Source organism: Mobula hypostoma, chromosome 8, assembly GCF_963921235.1.
Source record: "Mobula hypostoma chromosome 8, sMobHyp1.1, whole genome shotgun sequence".
NCBI classification, from domain to species: Eukaryota; Metazoa; Chordata; class Chondrichthyes; order Myliobatiformes; family Myliobatidae; genus Mobula; species Mobula hypostoma.
Window position 1 is genome coordinate 118517188 of NC_086104.1, and position 20912 is coordinate 118538099.

At 50.3% G+C, this 20912-nt stretch overlaps 1 protein-coding gene across 2 annotated transcripts in view; it reads right to left on the reverse strand.

The window, feature by feature from the left end:
• Window positions 1-20912, reverse strand: part of LOC134350219 (hepatic and glial cell adhesion molecule-like) — a 45451-nt gene that overhangs the window by 10182 nt on the left and 14357 nt on the right. For both annotated transcript variants that reach the window (XM_063055220.1, XM_063055219.1), the window contains exon 2: window positions 2185-2529. In XM_063055220.1, coding sequence (XP_062911290.1) covers window positions 2185-2529 — 345 coding nt within the window. The remainder of the gene's footprint in view (window positions 1-2184; window positions 2530-20912) is intronic.

Genomic DNA, 20912 nt, shown 5'->3' on the forward strand with positions numbered 1-20912 from the left:
GGTTATGGCTAGAATCAGCTCCTAAGTAAGGAACTGGACCCATTGCAATTTGCCATCACCACAGTAGGTTTACAGCAGATGCAATCTCATTGTCTCTTCACGTGACCTTGGATCAACTGGACAATACTAATACTTACATCAGCTGCTATTTATTGACTAAAGCTCAGCACTCATCATACAGGTCTGATCAAAAAGCTCCAAAACCTGGGCCTCTGTACCTCCCTCGACAATGGGATGCTCAGCTTCTTAACCAGAAGACCACAGTCTGTGCAGATCAAAAATAATATTTCCACCTTGCTGATAATCAACACGAGCACAGCTCAAGCATGTGTGCCTAGCCCATTGCTCTACACCCATGAGCATGTGGCGAGGCACAGCTCAAATGCCGCCTCTAAATTTGCTGACAATACAACTATCATTGGCAGAATTTCAGACAGTGACGAGAAGGTACCGGAGTGAGATGGATCAGTTGGTTAAGTGGTGTTGTAACAACAATCTTGCACTCAACGTTAGTAAGAACAAAGAATTGATTGTGGACTTCAGAAAGGGTAAGACAAGGGTGCATACACCAGTCATCATCAAGGGATCAGTAGTGGAAAAGATAGGCAGTTTCAAGTTTCTGGGTGTCAACATTTCCTGGGCCCCACGTATCGATGGAGTTACAAAGAAGGCACAACAGGAATTTGAGGAGATTTAGAATGCCACCAAAGGCACTCGAAAATTTCTACATATGTACCATGGAGAGTATACTAACTGGCACCATCACCGTCTGGTACCGGTGGGTGAATGGGGGTGGGGGGTGCCAATGCCACAGTTACAGATCCTGCAACCCTTCTGGGTCGTAGGAATGCTGTACAGATGGGCACTGTAATGGTTACCTCCATCTCTCATGGTTGTGGGCAAGTGTCTGTGTTGCACCAAACCTCTCTCTAGTCCACTCTGCAATGTCCTCTGCCCATTTCTTCCTCTGTCTGCCCCTTCTTCTTTTTCTCCTGCACAGTTCCTTAAGAATTTCTTTGAGTGTCCAGTTGATCTTGTTACGTGGCCATACTATCTCAGTTCCTCTTCTTTACTGTGGACAGTAAATCTTCGTAGTGTCACATGTGCTGGGGTGATGATTCTTTGTACTTAATCTTTTGAGACGTGGTCTATATAGAAGATGCCAAGGAACATTCTGAAGCATCTCATTTCTGGTGCTTGGATCTTCTTTTACAGTTCTACTGTCAACGTCCATGTTTCCTGCATGCACTTGTGCTCTCCATCTGCTTGTGTGATCTGCATGCATACAAGAAGATGGAGAGCACAAGTGTATGCAGGAGTTTTAATTTGGATCTGAGAGCGATGCTATTGTCTCTCCTGGTTGGTTTTAGTTTAGCCAATGTGGCTGTTGTTTGGGCTGTCCTTGCAAGGACTTCGGGTTTTGATCTTTCTTGGTTAATGATGACACCAAGATATCTAAACCATTTGACAGTCTCTAGTTCCTGTCCACTGACAGTGATTTTTGTCATGATTGACTCCTCGCTGTTTCTCATCAGCTTGGCTTTCTCTGTGCTGATCTCCATGCCGTATGTTGTAGGCGCCCGCTCTATAAAGCTGTCTTCTTTTAAACTCTTCTCGCTGTTCTACCTGGCTGACGTCCATCCGCTTGCGCAGTCGCGCCCCGATCAAACCACTGAAGAAATAACCCTCGGACCAACAGCTCCAGCCTTAGCCAGTAGATGGCGGCAGAGACTGATGAACAATCCTAACTCGCACAATATCTGTGGAGGCAGGAGTACTTCATCTTCTAAATGCGGTTATCTGCCTCCAATACCACCCCTGTTAGAATAGTCCAGGTACCTCAGACTCCCTCTGCACAAAACCTACTCCTAACATTTCTTTAAAACGTTACCCCTCTCACCTGAGATCTATGCCCATGAGCATTACGCATTTCTGCCCTGGGGAAAAAATCTGATCTTATCTTAGGCGCTCGTGATATTATAAACCTCTGTCGTATTTTCCCTCAGCCTCCGTCGCTCCAGCGGAAACAACCCAAGTTTGGCCAACATCCCCCGATAGGTCAAGCCCTCCCATCCGGGTAGCATCTGGTGAACCTCGGCCTCCGGAAAGGTGAGGGCTGTGTTACAGGGGCCGCCCGGGATAGAGGGACAGCGGAGTGAACCACGTAATGCGATCCAAACTCACCGTAGAGGAGGACCCGGATGAGCACGATGCGTTCAGTGCCATTACTGGCGATGAGAATAATGCTGTACTTCCCGGTGTCCCAGGCCGTGAAGTTCAGCAGCTGCAGCGAGCCGGAGACTGGGTCGAACTTCACCCGGTCCTTATAGGAGGCGGTGGAGATCATCCCGCGGCCGGAGAAGACGTACTGGAAGGCGCGGAGGGTGGTCGCACGGGTCACCTTCAGGGTGACGCTGTGGAGGTCCTGCCAGACGCCCAGGTCGTAGACGGAGCCAAAATCCAGTGAGCTGCCGGCCATCCCGAACAGTGTGCGGGTCACTGAAGCCGGTTCAGCAGCCGCCCAGCCACCTGCAGAGTAGGGAGACAGAGGGGTGGGGGTGGAGGTAGAGTGGTCAGATCTGGGACACCAGCGCCATTAACACCTCAGCCTCCCTTCTCACCTACAGGGGCAGAGACCAAGAATGGGGGGTATTCTCAGAGAACGGGTCGCCTGCCTACCTAAGATACGGCACTCGCCCTCGCCCTTACCTCACTGTACTCCCTCCTCACCTACAGGGGCAGAGACCAAGAATAGGGGGTATTCTCAGAGACTGGGTCGCCTACCTAAGATACGGCACTCGCCCTCGCCCTCACCTCACTGTACTCACCTACAGGGGCAGAGACCAAGAATAGGGGGTATTCTCAGAGACTGGGGTGCCTACCTGAGATATGGCACTCATCCTCACCTCACTGTACTCCTTCCTCACCTGCAGGAACTGGAGACAGTGCGGGATGGGGAGAGCGGGAGGTAGGGTGGGAGAATCAGAGATCAGGACAGCAATCAAGATACAGCTCCCCTCCATTTCATCTCACTGACCTCTCCATGTCTTAACACTCCCTCACCCCTTACCATACTGTCTTACCACCAGGGAGTGGACACAGAGGGGAGTGGAGAGTGCCAATGACCGGAGTACAGCACTCCCTCCTCACAGCCCCGTTCACCCTCCCTCACTCTTCAACATTCTCTGTTCTCCGTCCTCAATGTCTGTTCCTCTGTCTCTCTTCCCTGCCCTCCCATTCCCTCGGGGACCAGCCTCCTCCGCTATCCAATCCCACAGGCTCCCTACTGGTTGGGCACAGTGCTGAGGGTATGAGAGGACTGCACTGCGCCCACATTCACTGTCACCGGGGGAGGGACTGTTAACACTCAGTGGCCCAGCAGTGCAGCCGGCCATGCCGCTGCCTTGTGGCCCCCAGGGACCCGGGTGTGACCCTGACCTGTAGAGACGCCTGTGTGGAGTAAGTATGCTCTCCCTGTCACCATGTGGCTTTCTCCCTGGTGCTCTGGTTCCCTCCAGCGTGCAGCGTAGAGGCAGGCCCTTTGGCCCATCTCATCCATTCTAACCCGAATGCCAATCCACATCAGTCACATTCCATCCATCACCTCCCTGCTTCCTACTTCGTCCTCCCTTCCCCTATCACCTTTTAGCTTTTAGTCCTTCTTTTCCTTTCCCTGCAACTTCTTATTCCAGCTTCTTCCCCTTTCTTTTCCAGTCCTAAAATCAGCTCTTTGTTCCTCTCCTGAGAAGCTGCCTGACCTGCTGAGTTCCTCCACCATTTTGTATGTGTTCATCCCACCTGCCTGCATTTGGTCCAAATCTCTCTAAATCTTTCCCATCCACGTACCAGTCTAAGTGTTTTTTAAACATTGTTAAAGTACCTGCCACACTTCCTCTGGCAGCTCATTCACATACGGACCATCCTCTGGGTGACAGTTGTTCCTTACGTCCCCGATAGATCTCTCTCCTCTCTCCTTGTTAAGTTTAGACTCCCCTACCCGAGGAAAGGATTGTGACCTTATGTTAATCATAATGTTATCAACTCCCACAATGTCACTCCTCAGACTCCTTCGTTCCAGTGACAGCAACCCCAGCCTGCCCAACGTTCCCTTTTAACCACAACCCTCCATTCCAGACAGCATCCTGGGGAATTCCTTCTGCAGCCTCTCTGTGGATACCATACCCCTCTTGCAGGGTGGTGACCAGAGCAATGCACGGTACTCCGAATGTGGCCTGACCAGAGTTTGGAGCAGCTGCCATGTGATATCCTACCTGGACCTGTGAAGACAAATTTACCAGGTGTGTTCTTCACTGCCCTTCCATCTGTGTCTCCACATTCAGGGGGCTGTGGACTTGCAAGCCGGGGACACTCTGCACATCAATGCCCCTAAGCTCCCGCCTATTTACTGTGGGTATCGTGGCCTCCAAAACTGAGGGTCGTGGATTATAGAATAGTCCAGCATTGGACAGGACATCAGCCTACGATGATGCACTGATTGTGATATCTCTCCTCCTGCATATCATCCATTAACCTCCATTGCCCATCATATTCCTATATCAACATAAAAGAAATCCCTTACGCTTCACAAAACTGCCTAATGTCACTACTACCCCGGTAACCCAGTCCAGGCTGTCTGTTCTATAAAAAATCTTCCCTCTTATGTCGCCTTTGCACACTCCCTCTCTAACCTTAACAGTGTGGATTTTGAGTTTTGACTTTACTGCGCTGGGGAAAAAGTTCTGACTGCCAATGCTGATGTTCTGATTCTCCCTATCTACACCCTATCTCATGATTTTATGAAACCTCTTTCACGTCTCCCCTCAGCAACTGCCTCCCCACAGAAAGCAACGCAAGATTGTCCAACCTTTCCTGAAAGCTCAAGCCCTCTAATCCAGGCAATATTCTGGTGAACCTCTTCCACACTCTCCAAAACCCCTACAGCCTTCTTGTGATGGGGCAACCAGAACTGCAAACAATGCCCAAGTGTGATTACCTGAGATTTGTCTAGATGAAATTCCATTTGCCAATGGTCCAGGCCTTTTGCAACTTCTTAAGCTTATACAACCACCTTTCTTATCTACAAACTCCCATAACTTGTGGCTTGTGATTGGGCGGTATAGTCTCCAAAAAGCAATGCTTCAAGAAGGTGGGCATCCATCACCAAGGACTCTCACATCCAGGGACATGCTCTCTTGTCATTACTGCATCAGGGAGGAGGGACAGGAACCCAAAGGCCCACACACTATGTTTCAAGAACAGCTTCTTCCTCTCTGCCATCTGATTTCTGAGTGGTTCGTGAATCAATGAACACCACCTCAATGTCCTTCTGTGCAATCTTTCTGTACTTCTTGTAACCTATAGTAATTTTTAAATCACACACTGTTACTGCTAAACAATAAATTTCATGATCTGCTTTGGTGATAATGAAACTAGTTCTGATTCCGATTCCATGTGGCCGGACAGGGGAGTGGGGGAAGAAGATGGCGTGGGTGTGAAAGGGTGGCTGATGGTCCATAGAGAATCTGTGGCCTCGAAGGGCTTTTCTAGTACTGCCTCATGACAACTGAGCCACTACAGACATCTGACAGTGCAGGAACCACTGCGGATTCCAACATCGCCCAGACAATGTGAAAATGATTATGTTGGCTGCGCTGGGGGAAGTTCTGGGCTGGGAGAGAACCAGGCATAATTCGTGGGTTCCTCCCTTCCTGTAAGAAACATGAAGTGAAAGGGGGAGAGTCCCCTGGAAATGTCGGAAACAACATTCCCCCATTTCAAACAAACCCCCTCAGATACCGGAAGTGTCAGAGAAATACAGAAGATTGCTGGAAATAGTCACCATGTCAGGCAGTGTCTGAGGACAGAGAGAGAGAAAAACACAAAGATCCTTCAAACAACCCAGAGCCCAAATGAAATTTTCCTCTCCATGAAAGTCCTAAACCCCAAACAGTAATCAATGCATCACAGTGACGTCCATCCGGTTAATTCTCTGACCGCAGAAATAAACATAACAAACCACAGCAGTCATTGACAGGGGGTGTCCCTGAAGAATTTCCACCGAGTCCTGTGGAATGTGTTAGTACTTGCAGTGGTCCTGGGGAGTATGTGTATTACAGGAGTCCCAGGGAGTATTCGGTATTTTACATAGGGAGTATTTATACGTATCCTGCCAAGTGTGTCTGTATTTACAGAGGATTCGGGAGTGTGTTAATATTTACAAGTGGTCCCGAGTAGCATGTCTGTATTTACACAGGGGTCCCAGGGAGTTTGTCAGTATTTACTGGGTGGTCACATGGAGCCTATTTGTATTTACTGTGGGTCCCCAGGGAGTGCATTAGTGTTTACAGGGACGTGCCAGTATTTACACAGGAGAATGTTGATATTTACAAGAGGTCTCAGGAAGGGTGTCAGTTTTTACCAGCGTTCCCGGGGAGTGTGTCAGTATCTACAGGGGATTCCGGGGAGTGTGTCGGTATTTACCGGGGTTCCTGGGGAAGGTGTCGGTATTTACTGGAAGTCTCGGGGAGTATGTCTGTATTTACAGGGAGTCCCAGGGAGTGTGTTTCCTATTTGATGGTGATGCTGTCTAAGTTGCATGCCATCTTGGTCAATGTCTCCCATCCACTACATAACGTAGCGGGTGGGCACAGAAGTACATTCAGCCAGAGACTCATTCCACCGAGATGCAGTACAGAGCGTCATAGGAAGTCATTCCTGCCTGTGGCCTTCAAACTTTACAACTCCTCCCTTGGAGGGTCAGACATCCTGAGCCAGAAGGCTGGTCCTGGACTTATTTCGTAATTTACTGACATAATTTACATATTACTATTTAACTATTTATGGTTCTATTACTACTTATTATTTAAGGAGCAACTGTAACGAAATCCAATTTCCCCCAGGATTAGTAAAGTATGACCATGACTATGATTTAAGGGGGGTCCCGAGGAGTGTGTCTGTATTTACAGGGGTCTTGGGGAGTGTGCCTGTATTTACAAGGAATATCGTGGAGTGTGTCTGTATTTACAGGGAGTCCCGGGGAGTGTGTCTGTATCAACAGAGGGTCTTGGGGAGTATGCCTGTATTTACAGGGGATTCCGGGGAGTGTGTCGGTATTTACAGGGGTCTTGGGGAGTGTATCTGTATTTACGGGGGGTCCCGGGGAGTGTGTCTGTATTTACAGGGGTCTTGGGGAGTGTGTCTGTATTTACAGGGAGTCCCGGGGAGTGTGTCTGAATTTACAGTGGGTCTCGTGGAGTGTGTCTGTATTTACAGGGGCTCCCGGGGAGTGTGTCAGTATGTACAGGGGTCCCGGGGAGTGTGTCTGTACTTACAGGGGGTCCGGGGGAATATGTCTGTATTTACAGGGGACCGGGGGAATATGTCTGTATTTACAGGGGGTCCCGGGGAGTGTGTCTGTATTTACAGGAGATTCCCGGGAGTGTGTCAGTATTTACAGGGGATCCCGGGGAGTGTGTCAGTATTTACAGGGGATCCCGGGGAGTGTGTCTGTATTTACAGGAGAGCCCGGGGAGTGTGTCTGTATTTACAGGGGGTCCCGGGGAGTGTGTCAGTATTTACAGAGGGTCCTGGGGAGTGTGCCGGTATTTACAGGGGTCCCGGGGAGTGTGTCTGTATTTACAGGGGGTCCCGGGGAGGGTGTCAGTATTTACAGGGGATCCTGGGGAGTGTGTCAGGATTTACAGGGGGTCTCGTGGAGTGTGTCTGTATTTACAGGGGTCCCGGGGAGTGTGTCTGTATTTACAGGGGGTCCCGGGGAGTGTGTCTGCATTTACAGGGGGTCCCAGGGAGTGTCTAGTATTTACAGTGGTCTTGGGGAGTGTATCTGTATTTACAGGGGGTCTCGTGGAGTGTGTCTGTACTTACAGGGTGTCTCGTGGAGTGTGTCACTGTTTACAGGGGGTCCTGGGGAGTGTGTCAGTATTTACAGGGGATCCTGGGGAGTGTGTCTGTATTTACAGGGGGTCCCGGGGAGACTGTTTGTATTTACAGGAAGTCCCGGGGAGTGTGTCAGTATTTACAGGGGATCCTGGGAGTGTGTCTGTATTTACAGGGGTCCCGGGGAGTGTGTCTGTATTTACAGAGGGTCCGGGGGAATATGTCTGTATTTACAGGGGGTCCCGGGGAGTGTGTCAGTATTTACAGGGGTCCCGGGGAGTGTCTCTGTACTTACAGGGGGTCCGGGGGAATATGTCTGTATTTACAGGGGGTCCCGGGGAGTGTGTCTGTATTTACAGGGGGTCCCGGGGAGTGTGTCTGTATTTACAGGAGATCCCCGGGAGTGTGTCAGTATTTACAGGGTATCCCGGGGAGTGTGTCAGTGTTTACAGGGGATCCCGGGGAGTGTGTCTGTATTTCCAGGAGATCCCGGGAAGTGTGTCTGTATTTACAGGGGGTCTCGTGCAGTGTGTCTGTATTTACAGGGGTTCCCGGGGAGTGTGTCTGTATTTACAGGGGTCCTGGGGAGTGTGTCAGTATTTACAGGGGGTCCTGGGGAGTGTGTCTGTATTTACAGGGGTCCCGGGGAGTGTATCTGTACTTACAGGGGGTCCGGGGGAATATGTCTGTATTTACAGGGGGTGCCGGGGAGTGTGTCTGTATTTACAGGGGGTCCCGGGGAGTGTGTCTGTATTTACAGGAGATCCCCGGGAGTGTGTCAGTATTTACAGGGGATCCCGGGGAGTGTGTCAGTATTTACAGGGGATCCCGGGGAGTGTGTCTGTATTTCCAGGAGATCCCGGGGAGTGTGTCTGTATTTACAGGGGGTCTCGTGCAGTGTGTCTGTATTTACAGGGGTTCCCGGGGAGTGTGTCTGTATTTACAGGGGTCCTGGGGAGTGTGTCAGTATTTACAGGGGTTCCCGGGGAGTGTGTCAGTATTTACAGGGGGTCCCGGGGAGTGTGTCTGTATTTACAGGGGATCCCGGGGAGTGTGTCAGTATTTACAGGGGATCCCGGGGAGTGTCTCAGTATTTACAGGGGGTCCCGGGGAGAGTGTCTGTATTTACAGGGGGTCCCGGGGAGTGTGTCAGTATTTACAGGGGGTCCTGGGGAGTGTGCCTGTATTTACAGGGGGTCCGGGGGAATATGTCTGTATTTACAGGGGGTCCCGGGGAGTGTGTCTGTATTTACAGGGGGTCCAGGGGAGTGTGTCTGTATTTACAGAGGGTCCCAGGGAGTGTGTCTGTATTTACAGGGGGTCCCAGGGAGTGTGTCAGTATCTACAGGGGGTCCTGGGGAGTGTGTCTGTATTTACAGGGGGTCCCGGGGAGAGTGTCTGTATTTACAGGGGGTCCTGGGGAGTGTGTCAGTATTTACAGGGGGTCCCGGGGAGTGTGTCTGTATTTACAGGGGTCCCGGGGAGTGTGTCTGTATTTACAGGGGGTCCCGGGGAGTGTGTCTGTATTTACAGGCGATCCCCGGGTGTGTGTCAGTATTTACAGGGGATCCCGGTGAGTGTGTCAGTATTTACAGGGGTCCTGGGGAGTGTGTCAGTATTTACAGGAGATCCCGGGGAATGTGTCTGTATTTACAGGGTGTCTCGTGCAGTGTGTCTGTATTTACAGGGGGTCCCGGGGAGTGTGTCTGTATTTACAGGGGTCCTGGGGAGTGTGTCAGTATTTACAGGGGATCCCGGGGAGTGTGTCTGCATTTACAGAGGGTCCCGGGGAGTGTGTCAGTATTTACAGGGGATCCTGGGGAGTGTGTCAGTATTTACAGGGGGTCCCGGGGAGTGTGTCTGTATTTACAGGGGGTCCCGGGGAGTGTGTCAGTATTTACAGGGGGTCCGGGGGAATATGTCTGTATTTACAGGGGGTCCCGGGGAGTGTGTCAGTATTTACATGGGTCCCGGGGAGTGTGTCTGTACTTACAGGGGGTCCGGGGGAATATGTCTGTATTTACAGGGGACCGGGGGAATATGTCTGTATTTACAGGGGGTCCCGGGGAGTGTGTCTGTATTTACAGGAGATTCCCGGGAGTGTGTCAGTATTTACAGGGGATCCTGGGGAGTGTGTCAGTATTTACAGGGGATCCCGGGGAGTGTGTCTGTATTTACAGGAGAGCCCGGGGAGTGTGTCTGTATTTACAGGGGGTCCCGGGGAGTGTGTCAGTATTTACAGAGTGTCCCGGGGAGTGTGCCGGTATTTACAGGGGTCCCGGGGAGTGTGTCTGTATTTACAGGGGGTCCCGGGGAGTGTGTCTGTATTTACAGGGGATCCCGGGGAGTGTGTCTGTATTTACAGGAGAGCCCGGGGAGTGTGTCTGTATTTACAGGGGGTCCCGGGGAGTGTGTCAGTATTTACAGGGGATCCTGGGGAGTGTGTCAGGATTTACAGGGGGTCTCGTGGAGTGTGTCTGTATTTACAGGGGTCCCGGGGAGTGTGTCTGTATTTACAGGGGGTCCCGGGGAGTGTGTCTGCATTTACAGGGGGTCCCAGGGAGTGTCTAGTATTTACAGTGGTCTTGGGGAGTGTATCTGTATTTACAGGGGGTCTCGAGGAGTGTGTCTGTACTTACAGGGTGTCTCGTGGAGTGTGTCACTGTTTACAGGGGGTCCTGGGGAGTGTGTCAGTATTTACAGGGGATCCTGGGGAGTGTGTCAGTATTTACAGGGGGTCCCGGGGAGACTGTTTGTATTTACAGGAAGTCCCGGGGAGTGTGTCAGTATTTACAGGGGATCCTGGGAGTGTGTCTGTATTTACAGGGGTCCCGGGGAGTGTGTCTGTATTTACAGGGGTCCTGGGGAGTGTGTCAGTATTTACAGGGGGTCCTGGGGAGTGTGTCTGTATTTACAGGGGTCTCGGGGAGTGTATCTGTACTTACAGGGGGTCCGGGGGAATATGTCTGTATTTACAGGGGGTCCCGGGGAGTGTGTCTGTATTTACAGGGGGTCCCGGGGAGTGTGTCTGTATTTACAGGAGATCCCCGGGAGTGTGTCAGTATTTACAGGGGATCCCGGGGAGTGTGTCAGTATTTACAGGGGATCCCGGGGAGTGTGTCTGTATTTCCAGGAGATCCCGGGGAGTGTGTCTGTATTTACAGGGGGTCTCGTGCAGTGTGTCTGTATTTACAGGGGTTCCCGGGGAGTGTGTCTGTATTTACAGGGGTCCTGGGGAGTGTGTCAGTATTTACAGGGGTTCCCGGGGAGTGTGTCAGTATTTACAGGGGGTCCCGGGGAGTGTGTCTGTATTTACAGGGGATCCCGGGGAGTGTGTCAGTATTTACAGGGGATCCCGGGGAGTGTCTCAGTATTTACAGGGGGTCCCGGGGAGAGTGTCTGTATTTACAGGGGGTCCCGGGGAGTGTGTCAGTATTTACAGGGGGTCCTGGGGAGTGTGCCTGTATTTACAGGGGGTCCGGGGGAATATGTCTGTATTTACAGGGGGTCCCGGGGAGTGTGTCTGTATTTACAGGGGGTCCAGGGGAGTGTGTCTGTATTTACAGAGGGTCCCAGGGAGTGTGTCTGTATTTACAGGGGGTCCCAGGGAGTGTGTCAGTATCTACAGGGGGTCCTGGGGAGTGTGTCTGTATTTACAGGGGGTCCCGGGGAGAGTGTCTGTATTTACAGGGGGTCCTTGGGAGTGTGTCAGTATTTACAGGGGGTCCCGGGGAGTGTGTCTGTATTTACAGGGGTCCCGGGGAGTGTGTCTGTATTTACAGGGGGTCCGGGGGAATATGTCTGTATTTACAGGGGGTCCCAGGGAGTGTGTCAGTATTTACAGGGGGTCCTGGGGAGTGTGTCTGTATTTACAGGGGGTCCCGGGGAGTGTGTCTGTATTTACAGGGGGTCCCGGGGAGTGTGTCTGTATTTACAGGAGATCCCCGGGTGTGTGTCAGTATTTACAGGGGATCCCGGTGAGTGTGTCAGTATTTACAGGGGTCCTGGGGAGTGTGTCAGTATTTACAGGAGATCCCGGGGAATGTGTCTGTATTTACAGGGTGTCTCGTGCAGTGTGTCTGTATTTACAGGGGGTCCCGGGGAGTGTGTCTGTATTTACAGGGGTCCTGGGGAGTGTGTCAGTATTTACAGGGGATCCCGGGGAGTGTGTCTGCATTTACAGAGGGTCCCGGGGAGTGTGTCAGTATTTACAGGGGATCCTGGGGAGTGTGTCAGTATTTACAGGGGGTCCCGGGGAGTGTGTCTGTATTTACAGGGGGTCCCGGGGAGTGTGTCAGTATTTACAGGGGGTCCGGGGGAATATGTCTGTATTTACAGGGGGTCCCGGGGAGTGTGTCAGTATTTACAGGGGTCCCGGGGAGTGTGTCTGTACTTACAGGGGGTCCGGGGGAATATGTCTGTATTTACAGGGGACCGGGGGAATATGTCTGTATTTACAGGGGGTCCCGGGGAGTGTGTCTGTATTTACAGGAGATTCCCGGGAGTGTGTCAGTATTTACAGGGGATCCTGGGGAGTGTGTCAGTATTTACAGGGGATCCCGGGGAGTGTGTCTGTATTTACAGGAGAGCCCGGGGAGTGTGTCTGTATTTACAGGGGGTCCCGGGGAGTGTGTCAGTATTTACAGAGTGTCCCAGGGAGTGTGCCGGTATTTACAGGGGTCCCGGGGAGTGTGTCTGTATTTACAGGGGGTCCCGGGGAGTGTGTCTGTATTTACAGGGGATCCCGGGGAGTGTGTCTGTATTTACAGGAGAGCCCGGGGAGTGTGTCTGTATTTACAGGGGGTCCCGGGGAGTGTGTCAGTATTTACAGGGGATCCTGGGGAGTGTGTCAGGATTTACAGGGGGTCTCGTGGAGTGTGTCTGTATTTACAGGGGTCCCGGGGAGTGTGTCTGTATTTACAGGGGGTCCCGGGGAGTGTGTCTGTATTTACAGAGGGTCCCGGGGAGTGTGTCTGCATTTACAGGGGGTCCCAGGGAGTGTCTAGTATTTACAGTGGTCTTGGGGAGTGTATCTGTATTTACAGGGGGTCTCGTGGAGTGTGTCTGTACTTACAGGGTGTCTCGTGGAGTGTGTCACTGTTTACAGGGGGTCCTGGGGAGTGTGTCAGTATTTACAGGGGATCCTGGGGAGTGTGTCAGTATTTACAGGGGGTCCCAGGGAGACTGTTTGTATTTACAGGAAGTCCCGGGGAGTGTGTCAGTATTTACAGGGGATCCTGGGAGTGTGTCTGTATTTACAGGGGATCCCGGGGAGTGTGTCTATATTTACAGATGGCCACAGGGAGCGTGTTTCTACTTACAGAGGTTCCCAGAGAGTGTGCAGTATTAACAGGGGGTCTCGGAGAGTGAGTTGGTATTTACAAAGTATTCTGTGGAGTGTGTTAGTATTTACCGGGGGGGGGGGGTGCGGGAGGGTGTTTTCCTGTGGAGTGTGTCTGTTTTTTCAGGTGCTCCAAGTGAGTGTGTCTGTACTTACAGAGGGTCTTGCAAAATGTGTCAGTATTTACAGGGGATCGCAGGGAGTCTGTCAGTATTTACAGGGGGTCACATAGGTGTGTCAGTATTTACAGACGGTCATTGGGAGTGTGTCAGTATTGATAGTATGAGCCTACTAGGGGATGAACTACACTGGATTGCGTGTTATCTAGTGAACCGGAGGCAACTAGGGAGCTTAAGGTAAAAGAACCCTTAGGAACCAGTGATCACCAATTGATTGTGTTCAACTTGAAATTTGACAGGGAGAAAGTAAAGTCTGATATAGCAGTATTTCAGTGGAGTAATGGAAATTACAGTGGTATGAGAGAGGAGCTGGCCAAAGTAAATTGGAAGGAGCTGCTGGCAGGGATGTCAGCAGAGCAGCAATGGTGTGTGTTTCTGGGAAAAATTAGGAAGGTGCAGGACATGTGTATTCCAACAATGAAGAAATACTCAAATGGTAAAATTGTACAACCCTGGCTGACAAGGGAAGTCATAGCTATTGTAAAAGTAAAAGAAAGGGCATACAACAAAGCAAAAATTAGTGGGAAGATAGATGATTGGAAAGTTTTTAAAAACCTACAGAGAGCAGCTAAAAAAATCATTACAAGGAAAAATTGAAATATGAAAGCAAGCTAGCAAATAACACCAAAGTGGATATTAAAAGTTTTTTCAAGTCTGTTAAAAATATGAGAGAAATGAGTGGATTTTGGACCACTAGAGAATGAGGCAAGAGAAATAATAATGGGGGACAAGGAGATAGCTGCTGAACTAAATGAGTATTTTGCATCAGTCTTTACTGTGGAATATGCCTGATGTAGTGTGTAAAGGAAGAGAAGTGGGTACAGTTACAAGAGAGAAAGTGCTCCAAAAGCTGAAAGACCTAAAGGTACATAAGTCACCCAGACCAGAGGAACTGCACCCTAGGGTTCTGAAGGAAGTAGCGTTAGAGATTGTGGGTGGCATTTAGAAATGATCTTTCAAAAAATCATTGGATTCTGGCATGGTGCCAGACAACTGGAAAATTGCAAATGTTACTCCACTCTTTAAGAAAGGAGGAAGGCAGTGGAAAGGAAATTATAAGCCAGTCAGCCTGATCTCAGTAGTTGGGCAGATGTTACAGCCAATTGTTAAGGATGAGATGGTGGAGTACTTGGTGACGCAGGACAAGTTAGTACAAAGTCAGCATGGCTTCCTTCAGGGAAAATCCTGCCTGTTGAATCTGTTGGAATTCTTTGAGGAGATTACAAATAGGATAGATAAAGGGGATGCAGTGGATGTTGTATATTTGGACTTTCAGAAGACCTTTGACAAGGTGCCACACATGAGGCTGCTTACCAAGTTAAGAGCCCATGGTATTACAGGAAAGTGACTAACATGGTCAGAGCATTAGCTGATTGGTAGGAGGCAGCAAATGGGAGTAAAAGGATCCTTTTCTTGTTGGCTGCCAGTAACTAGTTGTGTTCCGCAGGGGTCGGAGTTGGGTGTTATGCTGTATATAAATGATTTAGATGATGAAGTAGATGGCTTTGTTGCCAAGTTTGCAGATGATATGAAGATTGGTGGAGGGGCAGGTAGTGTTCAGGAAACAGGTAGAATGCAGAAGGACTTGGACAGATTAGGAGAATGGGCAAGAAAGTAACAAATGAAATACAATGTCGGAAAATGTATGGTCATGAACTTTGGTAGTAGAAATAAATGTGCGGACTATTTTCTAAACCAGGAGAAAATCAAGGCATCTGAGAGGGGCTTGGGAGTCCTTGTGTAGAACACCCTGCCAAGTTAGCATTCATTTCAAGAATACAAGAGCAAGGATGTGATGGTGAGGCTTTATATGGCACTGGAGAGGCCTCACTTTGAGTATTGTGAACAGTTTTGGGCCCCCCATCTTGGAAAAGATGTGCTGACATTGGAAACAGAGATGATTCCAGGAATGAAAGGGTTGTCATACGAGGTACGTTTGATGGCTCCAGGTCTGTACTCGCTGGAATTCTGAAGGATGAGGAGGGATCTTGTTGAACCCTTTTGAATGTTCAAAAGTCTAGTCAGAGTAGACGTGCAAAGGATGTTTCCCATGGTGGGAGGGTGTAGGACAAGAGGGCACAGCCTCAGGATAGACGGGCACCCTTTCTAAACAGAGATGTGGAGAAATTTCTTTAGCCAAAGGGTGGTGAATTTGTGGAATTTGTTGCCACGTGCAGCTGTGGAGGCCAGGTCATTCGGTGTATTTAAGGCAGAGATTGATAGGTTCTTGATTGGACATGCCATCAAAGATTATGGGGAGAAGGCTGGAAACTGGGGTTGAGGAGGAGATCGAAAAAAGGATTAGCAGAGCAGACTCGATGGGCTAGATGGCCTAATTCTGCTCCTATATCTTATGGTCTAACAGGGGGTCTCGTGGTGTGTGTCTGTATTTGCAGGGGTGTCACGTGGGTGAATCAGTATTTACAGGTGGCCAAGAGGATTGAGTCAGTACATACAGGGTGTCCCGGTGTGTGTGTGTGTGTGTGTGTGTGTGTGTGTGTCTATCTTTACAGGGTGTCCCAGGGAGTGAGTCTGTATTTACAGGTAAACACAAAATAATCTGCAGATGCTGGGGTCAAAGGAACACTCACAACATGCTGGAGGAACTCAGCAGGTCAGGCAGCATCCGTGGAAAACATCGTCGATGTTTCGGGCCAGAACCCTTCGTCAGGACTTAGAGGGAAGGGGCAGAGGCCCTGTAAAGAAGGTGGGGGGAGGGTGGGAAGGAGAAGGCTGGTAGGTTCCAGGTGAAAAACCAGTAAGGGGAAAGATAAAGGGGTGGGGGAAGGGAGGCAGGAATGGTGAAGAAAGCATAGGGGAAAACACAAATGGGTGGTAGAAGGAGGCGGAACCAAGAGGGAGGAGGTAGGCAGCTGGGGGTGGGGGCAGAGAGACATAGGGATAGGGAAAGGGAGGGGGAGGGAATTACCGGAAGTTGGAGAATTCTACGTTCTTACCAAGGGGCTGGAAACTACCTAGACGGTATATGAGGTGTTGTTCCTCCAACCTGAGTTTAGCCTCATCATGGTGGTAGAGGAGGCCATGTATGGACATATCTGGATAGGAATGGGAAGCAGAGTTGGAGTGGGTGGCTACTGGGAGATCCTGTCTGTCTTGTGGACGGAGCGGAGGTGCTCGACGAAGCGGTCCCCCAATCTGCGTCTGGTTTCACCGATGTGGAGGAGGCCGCACCGAGAGCACCGGATGCAATAGATGACCCCAACAGACTCAAACTGCCATTCCCTATTCCCAGTTAAAATGCCATTCCCTATTCCCAGTTCCTCCGTCTCCGCCGCATCTGCTCCGAGGATGAGGTTTTCCGTTCCAGGACATCTCGAATGTCCTCTTTCTTTAAAGATCGTGGTTTCCCTTCTGCTGTCATCAATGATGCCCTCACCCACATCTCCTCCATTTCCCGCACTTTGGCTCTCACCCCATTCTCCCGCCACCACAACAGGGACAGAGTTCCCCTTGTCCTCACCTACCACCCCACTAGCCTCCCGATCCAACACATTATCCTCTGCAACTTCCGCCACCTTCAACAGGACCCCACCACTAAGCTCATCTTCCCCTCTCTACCCCTCTCCACCTTCCACAGGGAGCGGTCCCTCCGCGACTCCCTGGTCCACATGTCCCTTCCCATGGACCTCCCATCTGGCACTTATCCCTGTAAGCACAAGTGCTACACCTGTCCCTACACCTCCTCTCTTGCCACCATTCAGGACCCCAAACAGTACTTCCAAGTGAGGCAACACTTCACTTCTGAGTCTGTTGGGGTCATCTATTGATCCGGTGCTCCCGGTGCAGCCTCCTATACATCGGTGAGACCCGATGCAGATTGGGGGACCGCTTCGTCGAGCACCTCTGCTCCGTCCGCAAGACAGACAGGATCTCCCAGTAGCCACCCACTTCAACTCTGCTTCCCACTCCCATTCAGATATGTCCATACATGGCCTCCCCTACTGCCATGATGAAGCTAAACTCAGGTTGGAGGAGCAACACCTCATATACCGTCTAGGTAGTCTCCAGCCCCTTGGTATGAACATAGAATTCTCCAACTTCCAGTAATTCCCTCCCCCTCCCTTCCCCTATCCCTATGTCTCTCTGCCCCCTCCCCCAGCTGCCTACCACCTCCCTCATGGTTCTGCCTCCTTCTACTACCCATTGTGTTTTCCCCTTTTCCTTCTTCACCTTTCCTGCCTATCACCTCCCTGCCTCCCTTCCCCCAGCCCTTTATCTTTCCCCTTACTGGTTTTTCACCTGGAACCTACCAGCCTTCTCCTTCCCACCCTCCCCCCACCTTCTTTATCAGGCCTCTGCCCCTTCTCCCTACAGTCCTGACGAAGGGTTCTGGCCCGAAACGTCGACCGATCTTTTCCACGGATGCTGCCGGACCTGCTAAGTTCCTCCAGCCTGTTGTGAGTGTTGCTGTTTTACAGGTGGTCTTGGTGAGTGTGTCTGTACTTATAGAGGGTCTCAGGGAGTGTATCAGTATTTACAGAGGATCATGCGGAGTACGTTGTTATTTACAGGTGGTCTCAGTGAGTGTGTCTGTATTTACAGAGGGTCCTGGGGAGCGTGCAGTATCAACAGGGGGTCTCAGTGTACCTGTATTTACAGAGAGTCATGTGGGTGTATCAGTATTTACAAATGGTCATGGGGTGTGTGTCAGTATTTACAGCGGATCTCAGAGAGTGTGTCAGAATTTACAGGAGAACTCGGGGAGCGTATCGGTCTTTACAGAGGGTCCCGGGGAGTGTGTTAGTATTCACAGTGGGGGCCACATGGAGTGTGTCTTGATTTACAGGGGGTTCGAGTGAGTGTGTTGGTAATTACAAGGTGCCCTACGGAATCTGTTGGTGATTATATTGGATCCTCATGGAGTGTGTTAGGATTAACAGGGGATTCCGAGGAATTTGTCTGTATGTACAGGGGTTTCCAGGGAGCATGTCAATATAGATCTTGTACTGGGGAGTGAGTTGGTATTTACAGGAGGACCCTGGGGAGTGTGTTGTATTTACAGCGGGACCCTGTGTAGTGTGTTTCACATTTTCGAGGGGTCCCGTGTAGTGTGTCAGTAGTTACAGGGGTCTTGGGGAGTGTGTCAGTATTTACAGGGGATCCCTGGGAGTGATTTTCATATTTTCAGTGGGTCCTGGGTAGTGTGTCGGTATTTACAGGGGGACCCGGTAAGTGTGCTATTATTTACAGGGGTCTTGGGGAGTAAGTCAGTATTTACAGGGGTCTTGGGGACTGTGTCAGTATTTACAGTGTCTCGTGGAGTGTGTCGGTATTTACAGGGGATCTCGGGGAGTGTGTCAAGGCCCAGGGAGTGTATCAGTATTTTCAGAGGATGCTGGGCAGTATGTTGGTATTTATAGGGGATCTCGGGGAGTGTGTCAGTATTTACAGAAGGTCCCAGGGAGTGTATCAGTATTTTCAGAGGATGCTGGGCAGTATGTTGGTATTTATAGGGGATCTCAGGGAGTGTGTTAGTAGTTACGCAGGCTCTGGAGGAGTGTGTCTGTTTTTACAGGTGTTCTCAGTGGGAGTGTCTGTACTTACAGAGGGTCTCGGGGTGTGTGTCAGTATTTACAGGGGATCTCAGGGAGTGTGTTAGTATTTACAGGGGGTCTCGGGGAGTGTATCAGAATTTTCAGAGGGTCTCGGGGGTGTGTGGCAGTTTTCACAGTGGGGGTCACATGGAGCATGTCTCCACTTACAGGAGGTCCCAGTGAATGTGTCGGTAATTACCAGGTGCCCCATGGAATCCGTTCGACCCTCACAGAGTGTGTTAGGATTTACAGAGGGTTCCGAGGAATCTGTCAGTATTTACAAGCATTCCTGGGGAACACGCCGATATATACATAGTACTGGGGAGTGAATTGCTATCCACAGGGGTTCCCAGGGAGCATGTTGATATGTACAGGTGGTCCCGGGGAGTGAGTGGGTATTTACAGGGGGACCCTGGGGAGTGTGTCATATTTACAGGATGTCTCGCATAGCGTGACAGCATTTACCGGGGTGTCAGCGAGCATGTCACTATTTACCGGGGTCCCACGGAGTATGCCTGTATTTACAGGGGATCCCAGGGAGTGTGTCAGTATTTACTGGAAGTCTCATGCAGTGTGTTGGTATTTACAGCGGCTCAGTGAGTGTGTTAGTATTTACAGAGGATCCCGGTTAGTGTGTGATTATTTATAGGGGGTCCCCTAGACAGTGTCAGTATTTACAGAGGGTTTTGGGGAGTGTGTTAGTATTTACAGAGGATCCCAGGGAGCATGTCTGTTTTTGCAGGGGGGAGGGTCACGTGGGTGTGTCAGTATTTACAGGGTGTCCTGGGGAGTGTGTCTGTATTTACAGGGTGTCCCGGGGAGTGTGTCTGTATTTACAGGGGGTCCCGGGGAGTGTGTCTGTATTTACAGGGGTCCCGGGGAGTCTGTCTGTATTTACAGGGGGTCCCGGAGAGTGTGTCTGTATTTACAGGGGGTCTTGGTGTGTCTGTTTTTATTTACAAGTGTTGCAGTGAGCTTGACAGTAAGATTTTCCCATTTGGTTGCTTCAGTCCAATACCCTCTTCTGACCCTACTTCTGCATCTCCCTGACCCCTCCTTAAATCCTCTTACTCCACTTCCCCTGAGCTCTTCCTATACCTCCCTCACTCCTCCATACCCTGACCCAACCCCTCACTTGCCCCTTCCAGTTCATTCAGCAGCACCCCCCCCCACTGTGGAATGTGACAAGGTCCCTCGTACGTATCCCACCCGGACAGTAGGCAGAAACAGACACCTTGGGCCCCTGAGGAACACTCCCCCAACAAACGCCCCCAGCTCAAACCCAGGGAACCATCCGTCCAATCCCAGAGAACCTTTTCCCACACCCAAAAGGTGGAACTGGACCTTCACCTTAAACTGGAGTGTAGCCAGCAATATTTTTGTTACACCCTTTAACAGCCATTTGATATCTATGTATTGTCACGTCACGAGACACTGGACATGATTCTTTGATAAATCAGCAGCCCCACCCTTTGTTTACACAGAGATTATGCCGGTAACCTAGAGCAACACGCACAAAATTTTGGTGGAACTCAGCAGGTCAGGCAGCAAGGTCTGTATATAGCTCTCATCAGGGTCATTTCATAACTTTACCCACAAGTGTTCTACTTCTAATGCCATATCACTTCTTTCTGAGGATTTGATTTCACTTTTACCGATATAGACACACCACTCCCTCTGCCTACCCTTTTAATACAACATGTATCCTTGTCCAGGGGGTGCAGTTTGCAGCTATGATCTTCTTTCAGTGATGCTATAACGTCACACTTGCCAGCCTCTAACTGCACTACAAGATCCGTCTACCGAGTGCATTCAAGTATAATACCTTCAGTCCAGCATTCGTCACCCTTATCAATTTTGCTACAATGCTGCTGGAAGTTAAATTCTTATCTCAGTCTAAACTTGCTGTTTTTTTTAAATTTATTCCCTTTTACTTATTTC